This window comes from Odontesthes bonariensis, chromosome 14 (genome assembly GCF_027942865.1).
Source record: "Odontesthes bonariensis isolate fOdoBon6 chromosome 14, fOdoBon6.hap1, whole genome shotgun sequence".
In the NCBI taxonomy this organism is placed as follows: domain Eukaryota; kingdom Metazoa; phylum Chordata; class Actinopteri; order Atheriniformes; family Atherinopsidae; genus Odontesthes; species Odontesthes bonariensis.
In genome coordinates, this window is record NC_134519.1 from 34,472,887 (window position 1) to 34,487,334 (window position 14,448).

Consider the following 14,448-nt stretch of genomic DNA (forward strand, 5'->3'; position numbering starts at 1 on the left):
CCCTGAGGGTCCCCTTTGTACAGTGGGAACGCAAGCTGACCCCAAAGCGACCCGACCCATACCGGACCGTTCCGAACCGACCCATACCGGACTGCATAGTGGAAACGAGGCTTTAGTGACAATGCCTATAAATGTATTGTATAAATGTAAATGTGGATGATGACATCCCAGATACGGAACGGTGTGTCCTGAACAAAAAAACCTGTTTAAAGGGATAGTTCGCCTCTTTTGACATGAAGCTGTATGACATCCCATACTAGCAATATCGTGCATAAACATTGACTTACCCCCTGCTGCGTCCTGTGAGCCGAATTCCGGCCTCGCTTTGGTGTTGACGAAGGTTGGCTGGGGCCAAAAAAATAAAGCGTTTTGCTTCTCAAAACAACATGCGTTCAAAAGAGTAATACATTTGCATCACAAAATCGTTCTCCAGGAAAAAGTCAGATCTCACATCGCTTGGCGCGCTGCCGACAGCCGCGTCTGTTACGGTGTTTGCTGCTCAGAAGCAGGGGACTGCTCGGTCTGCACTTCGGTCTGCACGGTCTAAACCATGAAACAGGCGCGGCTATCGGCAGGCGGCAGCGCGCAATGATACTGGTCTTCATGTTGGTTTGGTGTATAAGAACCCATAGACCTAATAATGGTGCAACCACACCGAGTTGTATCAGAAATGGTTAGTAAATCACTCTGCCCTATTTATTTAAATACTCTCTGCCCCTGAATTTTACACTCTTAAAAGGAAGCTCACATAACTACATATGCAACAGGACTAGGCAAAAAAATCAATGTATCCATGCCTTTCAGGTGCTGAATTATCACTGCACCTCTATAGCAACAGTAACTTTGTAATGCCAAAGTTTACAGCAGGTGCAAAGCAACAGAAAATCAGCCCCTCATTACTGTTTAAAATTGGCAAAATACACTGTCCTTTTGCAGTTTATTTGTATAGAGCCTTGTTTGTTGGAGAGTGATAAATATTTCTTACAGTCTCCACAACCATTTCCTTTTTTCCCAAGACATAACTTTTCATCACTTTTCTCTGCACAGCTCTCCTATTGCATGTTTATTTATTTTATGTCACTGCTTCCAATTACATATGATTTTTCAGCACAGGTACCAGAGATGTGCATATTACTAACAGAATGAAGCAAATTACTGCACATAAAGTGGAAACCTTTCATGGTCTAATAAAAATTAGATTAGTTTTTGTTGCATTTGTTGCCTTGCTGAAACAAACTCCTTCACATTAGATCGGGAGTATAACTAGATCTTTGTTTCTGTCTTGTCCAGTCTAGTTTCCATCCATTTCCAATATTTTGCTAATTTAACCATCTCGATTGATAGAGCATGCAATCTTTGGTCAAGTAAACCTAGTCTCTACTCGGACAAGGAACCTTTTTGATTCTGGGATATATTAAAAATGTCGCAAGTGAGACATTTTTACTATTTCACAAAATAGTAGCTTATCTTGAATTTTATGGCAGCAACAAAAAAATGGCAAGAAAAAAATGCAAGAAAAAGTATAGAAACTATACTTTAAAATATAGAAACTATACTTTTCTATATATTGGGTACATGATTGTACCAATGTACCGAGCCCTTAAAATGACATGGCAGAGTAAAATAAAACCCAAGGGTTTCTCGTGCCCACCAGAAAAGTTTTGCGTGGGCACTAGAAAGTTTCAGGTGCGAACGAGAAAGTTTTGCGTGTGCACGAGAAAACCTTGGGTTTTATTTTACTCTCATATGTCATTTTTAGGGCTGCGTACCAATGTACATGATTGGGTACAAAAAGAGAACCTTAGACAGACAGAGACTCTTGGAAGTGAAGATGGGCAGGGTTTAAGCATTATGCAAAATACTGTGTTGTCAAATTGTGAAGCAAATTTAGAATAATGTTCCTCAATTTTGCATTGAGAAACATTATTTTGACATTCAGACAGCTTTGAATCCTCCTTTACCTACAGTACACAATATCATCTAAAGAAAAAAAATTATCTGAAAACATCTTTGTGCAACTTGTATAACTGGAAAAGGCACCATTCAATTCAATTCAGTTCAGTTCATTTATATAGCGCCAAATTACAACAAATGTAATCTCAAGGCACTTCAATGACACAGTCCAATTCGAGCCAATTAGAGTTCGATTCATTGTAATCATAATCCAATCAAATCCAATTAATTCAAAATGAATCCTATTCATTCATACAGAGCCAATTAAAAAACAATTTCCTAGCTAAGGAAACCAGCAGATTGCACCAAAACTTCTATTCAGTCCAATCTCCCGTCCTGAGCGTGCATGAGGCAACTGTGGAGAGAAATGACTCCCTTTTAACAGGAAGAAACCTCTGGCAGAACCAGCACCAGGAAGGGTGGCCATCCGCCTCGAGCTGCCGGAGTTTGAGAAGACAGAAAAGAGGGGACAACAAACACCATTCAAAGGATACCTGTTGAGACAGGGAAACACAGGTTAATGACCACAATAATGCCAAATGTACATAATATCATTTAAAAAAATTAAATCCATGCTGAAAGGTATATACAGGTTTTAGAGCAATATATACTCCCACCCAGATGAAGTCTTTTTAAGGGAGGAACTTGCACATTTCAGCAAGACAATACTGCACTGCATCTATTACAACAGCATGGCTTTGAAGTACAAAGCCTGCCGGCAGCTCAGACATTTTACCAGCTAAAGAGATTCTGTGCATTATTAAACACAAAATACAACAAAGAAGGTCCAGAATTTTTGAGCAGCTACAATCCTAAATCAGACAAGACTGGGACTACATTCCTTTCTCAAACATCTGCCAACAGATCTCCGAGGTTCTCAAATATTTATGGACTGTCGTTAAATGAAAAGGGAATGCTCCAGAGTGGTGAAAAAAAACTTTTCGAATACATTTTACTGCCACCAAATTCAGGATTAGCAAAATATTTTTCATGAAATAGGAAAATGTTTCACTTTACATTTGCTATGTTTTTTTAATGTTTTATTCTAAATTAAATATTGGTTTATGAGATTTGAAAATCATTGCATTCTGTTTGTATTCTCAAAAAAGCGTCTAATCTTTTTTGAAACTGGGTTTGTATCATGCATTTGCTAACACTTACAGTGTTGTAACATTGGGCTGATTTTCATAATTGTGGTGTTAGAAATGTTGTTTTGATACTTTATGTTTTAATGCAAGCTATGATGTTTTCCTGACTCTTCATACCAAATTAGACCAAATGTCTAATCCTAACCAAGCAACAGATAGAAGAGGAACTGAGCAGTAACTGGGAAAAAAGATAACATTTCAAGCTAAAGTAAATATAGAAGGTACTTGGTCAGACAGGAGTCAAATTGGGATTTTTATTTGCATAACTCTTCAACCAAACTCATCTGACTTCCAAATGCCGACTACTTCCCCAAAATACCTGCCATTATGCATCTATGTAGTTATTTAAATAAATGAGAACAAGAAGAAGAAAAGATAAAGTTTCTGGAAATTTTGTGACAAATCTCAAATGTTGGGAAAACATAACCGCTTGGTATAATCTGAAAAAAATTGAATATTAACACAAAGTCCTTTGCAGATAATGTACTGTATAACAAAAAAAGTTATCAATGTGTTTGTGTCTCTATCCAAGCCAGTGAGATAATCTAGATCATCTAATAGTAAGCTATATGGGGTCTTAGGATACATAGTATTAGTTGTGACTGTTACCGAGAGGAGTTCAGTCTATTCATCAAGCTGACCCCGGATGAAATAGAAATGACCTCCTGTCTCTGAGTGTCATTGTACTCCTACCACATTAGTGCTATGGATGGTCCATTTTCAATCCCACATAATATAAGATCAGAGAGTAGACACTTGATGCGCTGCAAAGTTTTGTGCGCTTGGAAGGAGGGAAACATGTAAAGTGGCAGTGAGCACTGGGATTGAAAAATCCTTGAGCTTCTGGCAGGTGGATTAATTGGTTTACTCAATGTTATTTCACTAGGGACTCCTCAAAACAATTTTTGAATGTCTTGAGAACATGTCGCTGAACTGAGGGGCAAAGCAATCTAGTTTAAAGTTAAAAATACATTCTGTAATATGGACCACCAAAGGACAGAGTAATACTGAGCAGCTCTGACTGTTGCCCCACTCACAATTATACACAATTTTTCTACTTATTGTTATATTTTGTTGCTGGTGTTGTTACCATAATAACAACCCTATGATCATTAGTCTGTTGCAGAGAACCTTTTTTTTTTACACCATGGCTGTTAATTTGATTCATCAGTTGGCTTTTTACCCACATAGAGGGGAGGTTTGAGAAGTTCAAGTTCTCCTTTCCAAGATCTATGGTCTCTGTGTACATGTAATGCACTCATAAACAGCAGAGCAGCACAAGCATCCAGTCTATTTATCACCACCAGTGCTCAATGTGGTGCCCCCGCACTAATGCAAGCCTTAGCTTTATGACTTCCCACATTTAAGTGAAAAATTTCCCCATTTGTGTTGGGGTTTGATGAATAGGTAGTTTGGATGGTGGGGAACAGTGTCCAGATATGATCAGGCTGCAGTCTGCTCTTTATGTGTAAATCTCATGTGTATGTTTGTGCCTGTTTACCATGAGAAAAATGTGTTGATGTCATTTTTACAAATATTTTTGCTTTTCATTCACTCTTTTGAACTCTATAAATGTTTAAATATTGAGTTACAAATAATACACTCCCTTGTTACTTTAAGTTGACCTTTTTCGTCCAGTAACACGACATAACTATGACTACAACTGCCAATGATGGTACAGAAAGTATACTGTACATCGAATTTTCCCTTGTATTCTTATATATAAGGTGTGTTGCATGTGTATGTTTTAAAAAATCTAAACCGTGTTGATCTATTCCTAATATCCTCTTTCATGTCCTTTTTTCTCATCACAGGAATCTTCATATTCATTTGCACTGAAATGCCTTATCAGCCTTTCCACTGTTATATTGCTTGGTCTTATAATAATGTACCATGCCCGGGAAATCCAGGTGAGTCTATTGAAAAAAAACATTAACTTTATATCCTTCACTCATACTACACAATCAGTAGGTTTTAAGATCAGTATTGTGAGAAAATAAGGAGGAAAAGAATGTCTGATATGTCATCTAAGCCCATACAAAATTATTTGTAAACATTGATGAAAATGTCAAAATCTTACGTAATTCTATCTGTGTTAAAAAGTCCCCAGTGTGACAAATTGATTTGCAGTGTAGATGGAAGTCTCCAGTTTTGCAGCTGAGCTTTCAATGATCACCAAAGCAATCTACCAAAAGCAAAGCAAATTGACTTAAAGTCACAAACAAGCAGACGTGTTGATAATCAGGAGACTGTAATTGATGTTTGATTTTAGTTTTAAAAATAACTAATTGGATTACAGGATTAATGCCACAAAAAGTAACTATGTTTTTTTTACTAAATCACTTACTAAGAAAAATTACTTGTTAGAGTTTTTGAGTTACCGAATATTAGCACTTCTTTGCAGTTCCTTTTGCACTTTGGTTATTATGTCGGAGAAAAGAATGTAGCGATTGTTCGATTCTAACCTGACACTCTGCAGATCCATTACAGGAATTAATGGAGCAATGTCCAGTTTACAGCGCTTTATCAACAATTGTGTTTTCAATTCAAAGTCAATTCAATTCAAAAATACTTTATTTATCCCAGAGGGAAATTAAATGTTGATGTAGCTCAATTAAATCAAGGAGTTATTATAGATGCTGATGGCTGTGGGCAGGAAAGATTTCCTGTAGCGGTCCGTTTTGCATCCAAACTGAAGAAGCCTTTGACTGAAGAGACTCTGTTTTCCGATAACAGTCTCATGGAGAGGATGTTCAGGGTTGTCCATAATTCTCTTGATTTTATGCAAAATCCTTCTTTGCATTATTGTCTCCAGAGGTTCCACAGTCGTCCCCAGAACAGAACCAGCCTTCTTTATCAGGTTGTTGAGTCTTTTTAGGTCCCTGGTTCTGATGCTGCTGCCCCAACAGATGACGCAAGAGGAAATGACGCTCTCAACAACAGACTTGTAGAATATCTGCAACATCTTGTTGCAAACCTTGAAGGACCATTAACATTAATTAACATCAAAGCAAAGCATGTTGCGCTGAAGGCATATAACTCAACAAATTGCAGGGATTATATTACCAATCTTACAGAAAGGGACTGTACTGTTGATAGTGGTTGCATTTTATGAATTGTATACTCCCACAAAATTTATTCTGTCATTAATTTCCCTCAAAGTGGTAGCTTTAGCATTAGCGGTTGTCGAGCTGTACTTAGCATTCAGTTGCTTTGTGATATTTGAAGAACAGCTTTTAGCTGCTGACAGACACTCAGACACAATGGGCATTTCACTGCGATGTTGTTCGCTGTCTTTTCACCCACAAAATCAAGAAAATGCAAAATTCCCATGTAAACATTATCGTCTCTGTCATCTTGCTATCTGAGTGAGCTATCCACTGCTACACACTAATGTGTGCAGGACTAGCCTCTGCTGAGGAGCAGCAGAAACACAGATTACTCAAGAGATTTACTTTCCAACTTTATTTATGTTCCATGTGTTTTGTGGCAATAAAATACGCAGGCAGGTAAAAGGTCAAGTTGACAAAGTAACTAATGACTGATTACTAGAATTATGAAATTGGCATGTTACATTACTTGTTACTCCTAATTTCATGTAAGTGTTAGAAGAATTCACGCTTCTGTTTAACTGCATTTCAAAATTTCTATTGCTTTTCTATGGTTCAGTATTTGACAGCACAGATAGGCGAGGAGGAGTCGTCAAAGTCTAACATTTAGCCAAATAATAATCAAAAGAATCAATCAAACTTACCAGTTGCCAACTTATATATCTTTAAACAGCTAATGCAGAAAATGAGAGCATGAGAACTTAAACCCAGTGGTGCCTCGTTTCCTCCGAGCCATGGGATAATGTTATTCTGTTGAACTCAATGACAAGAGGTGAAAATGTGGCCAAACCAATGTTCCTTGCACTAGTTATGGTGTGTGGTGTAAAACAGAAATAAATAAATAAATAAAAAGAAGAAATGAAATCAAGTGGAAAAGAAAAGCCATGAAAAGCTTTGCTGCTTCAGGTAATGCACGACTCCTTTTAATTAGAGCTTCCGGGTCATCTTAGTGTCTAGTAAATTAAGACTAATGGGGTTTGGTAATCCGTTCAGGCATTCCAAATACATTTACACAAATGGATAATCTCTTCCTTTACACACTCTCTCATCCCACCAGTGTAGCACAAAACCTGTACTTCATCTTCATCTATCGCAGCCATGTCACTGAAGTTGAGACAAGCTTTTTTCTGCAGTGAATTTACATGTGTAAAGTTTAGGAAATAACTCACCCATCTAAAAAGTGCAAACCATCTAAAGTCTCCCAATTTCTCCAGAAATTTTGGTTCTGGATGGAAACTCCCAAAGATGCATATGCAACAGGACCAGGCACTAAACCTACAGTATAACATTTTAAACTCCAAACAGGGTTTACAACGAGCGCAAAATTATGGCAAATTTTCTCACAGTATTTAGAGAAAGCCCTCGTGTTACAGAAGAAGGATGCACAAAAGGATTCTACACACGTAGATAAAGATGTTTGACTAAAACTGATGATGCAGTAACAATATACAGAACTCTCTGTTCAACAAGGAAACAAGAAATACATATGCATAAAATGTGATAATTAGCTAAAATGAATAGTTTTGCTCTCACTTCTATCATTTCAAACACACTATATATATATATATATATATATAAATAATATATTCATTTTTATTTATATATATATATATATATATATATAAATAAAAATGAATTGAATTGAATTGAATTGAACAGGACTTTACAAGAAGCTCTGTCTTAAGGATATATGTATATCCCTTTTCTTAAAAGTACTTTAACATAGTGTTGGTATTGTAAACAAGGGTGAAAAGATTGGGAATTTTAGTGGAAAGGGGAAGTATTTTGTTTATATATAAATATATATTCAGAATATAAACATTTCAGAGGAAAGGAGAAAGAATGTATGCTCCAAGTATTTAACAATCCCTGAGCACCTGCGGGGCCAAGTATTGGTAAAAAGAGCTGAAAACAGGAAAAACTTTTGAGTCATTATGGTCTGGCATTTTTTCAGTTGTTCGGTTAAGAGATGGTATTCAATGAAAACAAATCATTTTCCAGCTTTTTTCTTCAGGGTGTTGACTCACTGCTACACTTATTGTGAAGGCAGTGGTTTGTATTGTGTTTGGGCGAGAGGCAGGCTACACCCTGGATGGGTTGATCGTCCATCGCATGGCTGAGAATATTCATGAGCATGTAAAATAAAAAAAACATATTTTGCCAGGTAAAGTCTAAATGTTGCTCTCAAATGTGATTAACTAATGATATTGTACATATTACAAATGCTTTAGATCAAAGATGCACAGTAGTGCAGTGATTAGACTTGTGTGATGATACCACATGGCACAGATGTGTAATAGGGTTTAAATATCTTTATCAAAGGTAATAAAGGGCCTACAAATGAAAATGTTAACTAAACGTGTATATTTAATTAAATAAAATCAGACTTAAAATGTTCTTACATGTAATGATATTTAACACAACAATTTAATTTGCATGCTCTACATTTTGCAAAACACTTGCATTTTACATCCCTCTTAGTCAATCGTGAGACAAAGTCAAGTTTCACAGCTACTGATTGGATGGGAAAACAAGTATTGAGGGTGCTGTGAGTGTGTGTGAGAGTACAGAGCAATTCAATGGTTTTGCTGGTTTGCTTTCTTTCTGTGGAAGGAGAAGCTCTAGAATTCTGTAGTAGATTTGCTGGTGTGCTCGGGTTCATTATCCTGTTTCATTACCAAATATCAGCTAAGCTATAGCAGTGGAACAGATGGCCTAACATTTGCCTTCAAAACTCTTCCTCTGCAGAGAAGTTCACAAGCCAAAATAATCATCCCTCCACATACAGCATATTGTGCCGATATGCTGCGTTTAGCTTTCTCCAAATGTGGTGCTGTGTATCATGGCCAAACATCTCCCCTTTGGTCTCATCTTTTCAGAGGACGTTGCGGTATGTTCCTGTATGCATTTCTGTATCATTATGACATATTGGGGGCAGTCTTTCGTGGTTGAACTGTTTAACAACAAAGCAACAGAGACCAAAAACAGAGAACAGCGTTAGCAGCTAGCTTAACTTTCAGTCACACCAGAGGCCTAAATGCAGTCAGCCGTGTGGAGCAGCTTTTTCAGTCGCTGGGAGAGGACCAAGTGTCCAGTTTGTTAAATTAACAAGCCATCTGTATCATTGTTTTGGGTATTGTAAGGCCCGTTTGGAAACTTCTTGTTTCAGGTGCAATCTTTTAAAATGTGACCTTTGCAGCCTGATAATAAGCCAATATGTAATAAGATAAGCCCATGACTAACTCTATAAGACCATCCCCAACATTTGCATAATGAAGCAGAAATGCATGTAGGAATGTCAAAACCAGGACTGGGAAATGTAAAAGGAAAGCTTGTATAAATGAGCTCGGGGAAATAGAGAGAAAATGTAAAGAGGAGATAATGGAGAAGTAAACACACCTATGAATAAAATTCATTACAGAAAGTATATAAAACATATATATTGTGAAATTAAAATGAATTAAGAAATAATTAATTTAGAGGGAATAAATAAATCAATACAATGTACAGGAAATTAAACAAAGAAAGGAATAAAAAACCTAAATGACAATTCTGATTAAAACAAATTAATTGATTTATTTAACTTCTATACAATTACTATTGCATAAATTAAATTGACTTAATTTTAGTGGCATTTATCTTTAATAAACATATTTATTTTGCCATTTGTACATTGCATTTATTTGGGATGATGGCAGTTTGAGTTCTCTATATATGGAGCAACTGTGTTAGGTCAGTATAAATGAGCACAAGCAAACAGACTCACATAGCACAGTTAAGAAGGTTAAGTTTTGCTGTCCCCTAAGAGCTGCCTCAGTTCTGAGAGAATCAAAGAAAGATTCCTTTACGCATGTTGACTTTGTTATGCTTCATTTTCCAAAATGCTCCATTCTTTTTTCACCTGCTGAATTATATGTTTGTTTGTGTCATTTGCCTTATAAATCCCCAGAGAGTGGGTCTAATTTGCCTGCCAAAGACACACAGCGGAATAAAACGGTCTCTACTTAAAAAAGAGTACAAGCACTTGTTTTTGAGTTTCCTATTACATGTCAACCAAAAAGTAAGTATCAACTTACAAAATGTTTTTTTTTTTACTTCTCCCTTTCAAGGAAAAAACGTATTTGTTATTTCCTTGCCGTGCGTTAACTACTACCATGAAGCAAGAAGGTTTTATCACTACAAATTCATTCAACAAAATTGCCCTGTAAATTAGCATTTACATGGTACATGCCAGAAACTTTATGTACAGGCTGTATTATTAGTATTACCAAAATAAGTGACATAAAGGGAATACCACATTTAACCAAATGTCCTTGGTTTTTCCTCAGCTGTTTATGGTTGACAATGGTGCAGACGATTGGAGGATAGCCATGACATATGAGCGAATCTTCTTCATCGTGCTGGAGCTTCTGGTGTGTGCCATTCACCCCATCCCAGGCCAGTATGTCTTTACTTGGACGGCGCGGCTGGCGTTTACCTACACCCCATCCGTGGCGGACGCTGATGTGGACATCATCCTCTCTATTCCCATGTTCCTGAGACTCTACCTGATTGGCAGGGTCATGTTACTCCACAGCAAGCTGTTCACGGACGCTTCATCCCGCAGTATCGGCGCTCTCAACAAGATCAACTTCAACACACGCTTTGTCATGAAGACCCTCATGACCATCTGTCCAGGAACAGTTTTGCTGGTGTTCAGTATATCCTCCTGGATCATTGCCGCATGGACTGTGCGTGTCTGTGAGAGGTAAAACACAGGGTTGTAAATAATGGATGTTGCTGCGTACAAACTGAGAAACAAAATGGCTTATGCACAGTTGTGTTGTTTTGTCTTTTACTAGACACCTTTTTTCCTGTCACTTTTGTGTCTGTTATGTCCCATGCTTCTCAGTGTTACCTTGTTTTCTGTTACTCACAGTTTTTTCACAGAAATGTATGAAATCATTAGCATAGGTTACATGTAAATCATGTTCACATGTTTGTAAGAAGGTATTCACTGATTCACCCACGTACTGTACTGTAGCACTGCCTGAGTCTTTAAAAACACCCTGACAGTCGTTTAATTAGCTCAGGAATTGCTCCACGACTTCCCATTTCTTTGTTTTATCACTATTTTAGACAGCTTGTCCATAATTCATGAGAGTCTAATTGTTTATTTGCTGAATGGTTTGTTTTGGTAATGCAGGCAGCCCCAGGATCCCCTAACCAGTTTTCTCCCCAAAACTGTGCATCGGGGTTTGTCTCCAGGGGGCAGCAATGTTGTTGACAGAAAGTGAAAGAGGCAGGGGTAAATGAAAAGCCTTCTTTATCTTTTTCGTCTCGTATTTGCATAGGAAATGAGACATTAATGCCAGCTTTGATGTTGCAAAGTCCTTTTTTGGTTAATGGTCAGTTGAGTAGGGCTGATGGAGAGTGGGTGACCTATCACAGATGAACTTGTCAGATCCATGCTGGTATACATGTGCTACCTTGTAGAAATATTAGATCAGAGGAATGCTTTTTCTTTCAGCGATGCTGAGATTCTTTCTGCAGCTCACCCTTTCCTGCTTTAACTAAGTACGCCCACACTTCCCTATACTATCATACTCTTAACTATCCCCTTGTTAACCTGTCACTAACCACCCCCTTCACACACTTTACTACTTGACACTGTGGCCCTTAGCCCCACCTGCTGCTGGATTTAAACACCAACTGGCTTTTGACGTCAGCTCCTTTGGAACACGGCAGGAAAGAAAGACGTTACAGCTGTCACAAACACAATGGCGAGTTTGAATAATACTAATGATGCTTCTTGAAGCTCATAGTCATTACGCCACATTTTGTGTGTTTAATCATATATCTTTCTTATGTCTAGCCTTTGATTGGTTAGATATTAATATAAAACTAAAACTTTCCTTGGTCAACCATCAGTCACAACTTTAATGCAAATACCAAAATAATTTGTTGGATTTTTATGAGAGATATTTTTGTATGGTATTCCACACAGATGTTTGACTGTGTGCAGCGCTTGGATGAGTCATAATCATGTATTGAAGAATGCTCCTTTACCGACTTTGTGGCTTTCTCTCCACACAAGTGCCAAATGAATAATGTTGCAACGTTTTGAACAAACATTTTCTGTGTAGGACGGTCCCTGCCTGCCCCTCCCGGCTTTAAAGCATAAAGAGGGAGGCTTTGAATCACTGCATTACATAATGACCATACAGGCACACTGCTGCTAATTCAATGAACATGGGGTTAAACGACAGCTGGTAGGGACATGGATGTGAGTGAGAGAGAGGAAAGTTAAGGTATTCTGTTGCCTCTGATCAAAGCAAGTGAACTGAAAATAGAAGCATATGTAATAAGTACCAAAACCTCCCTTATATCGATGAAAATTTGGCCAACTAGCATTTTGATTGTTAGCTAAAGTTTACTCAACTCTCATGGTGCAGCCCCAAATAATTACCATGATTAGTTTTTTTGGTACCTCTTTATTTAAGTCAGTAACTCCATGTGATTTACAGGTTAATAGAAAAATAATATCTCACACAAAGGCTGGGTGATATATCTATTTTTTTTCTAATATCGATATTTTTGCAAATAAGATAAAGTGAGACAATACTGTTGACGCAGCCTGATTTTTCAATAGATAACATGTTTCTTGTGTAAAGCTGTTAGTGTTTGTGTCTTTCTTCTCACTAACCACACAGCCCTGTGCCACTCTTTCTCTGTGTTTGGTGGCAAATCAGGCAAGTTGCACATTTGCTCAAAGCTCCATCTCATTGTAGTGAACTTAGTAAAGATTTTGTTTTTAAATGAGAGCACCTATTGACAAAGTGAGTTGAAAAACCTTCTGAAAGTGAAAAATTTGTTCCAACTCTCCTCTCCTTGCTGTCAGTCAGCTACAGCAGAACATGACTCTGAGCTGTGTACTTGAAACAGATGTCTCTCTGAGGGATCATCGTTATAGAAATATCCGTTGTCTGTGGTGATTTTGCCAGACAACGTTGCAGTCATAAAATCACTCGCTGTCACTTAACATGTAGCCTAAATCAGGCCCATTTCAGTGTATTTTATGGCCTGCAGTTCTCTTATACGTTGATACAAGAAAAGTTTTGCATGAAAAAAAATGTTACTTAATTAAAGTGCATAACTATTAACAGAACAAAAGTAAAAGCCCAACTTTAGTCCTCAGACATTATATCATGAATGCATCTGTTTGTCAGCAGCATGTTACTGTTGTATTTGCTGTAGCTGAAACTAGTTTTAACTTTAAAGTTTTATATACATCTAAGGGTTATGAGATGATTGAGAACACTTACTTGAAAGGAAACTGAAATTTAGAAAGTAAAATGAGAATGGATGGTATCGTGCAGGCCTGCCTGGCACTACACACACCAAACTCTTTGCACTGTATCTGGGATCAGTTTGGAAATGTCGACGTCAACAGATGATTAAGCAAGACGTCCAAAGTTTCTCTGGATTGTTATATAGAAAGTCGACTGGCTAGGTCACAGAAAAATTCACACATTCTCTGTGACAAACTTTAAGTGATTAGTGCATGCCATTGGTCCGTTGATTTCATTTTCAGGATAAGATGGGCAGAACTGTGTATGTAAGACTTTGAGTGTTATTACGAATGGGTGCAAGCATGCACATTTGGGTCCGTGTGTGGGTGCATGTGTGCGTGTGTTTGTATAATGTTTTGTTGTACTTTCTATTTCCCCATTATGCTGCTCCATAGGGATACCATGTGAGTCCTCGTTCTCTAGCCATGGAAAAAAACAACTTATCATTTTTTCACCGAGCTGGTGCCACTGCTGCCCTGAGTGGGATGGGATGGTGGGGGTGGTAGTGGGGAGAAGGGGCAGCCCTTCCAAAACTAACCAACACAGAATCATTCCCAAACACAAAGCAGAATCAGGTAGGCCCACTAGTTGGCATTAAAGTGGCACCGCACCTCTGCTAAAAAAATACAAAATCTTTTGGTGACTATTGGAGACCAATGGTGTGAACAGCACTTTGAAGCAAGCGTCTCTTTGCTATCTGTTGTGTTGGAACATGGAGGAAGATGAGAAAACTTGTGCTAAAATGGAGCTTCTCTTTCAAATCACCTTCATAATACTGCTAGAGGGCAACTTACTTCTCATTTCCTTTCTTTCTCTCTTTATGCAATTGTATTAGATTCATATTGCACAAAAAGTCTTTTTAGGAGCAACTGCATAGATTTTTCAGTAGCTTAAGGTTTCTTCTTA

At 37.7% G+C, this 14,448-nt stretch overlaps 1 protein-coding gene across 2 annotated transcripts in view; it reads left to right on the forward strand.

Moving 5' to 3' along the window:
* kcnn1a (potassium intermediate/small conductance calcium-activated channel, subfamily N, member 1a) overlaps nucleotides 1-14,448 on the forward strand; it is a 113,299-nt gene that overhangs the window by 64,958 nt on the left and 33,893 nt on the right. For both annotated transcript variants that reach the window (XM_075484153.1, XM_075484154.1), the window contains exons 3-4: nucleotides 4,916-5,011; nucleotides 10,540-10,958. In XM_075484153.1, coding sequence (XP_075340268.1) covers nucleotides 4,916-5,011; nucleotides 10,540-10,958 — 515 coding nt within the window. The remainder of the gene's footprint in view (nucleotides 1-4,915; nucleotides 5,012-10,539; nucleotides 10,959-14,448) is intronic.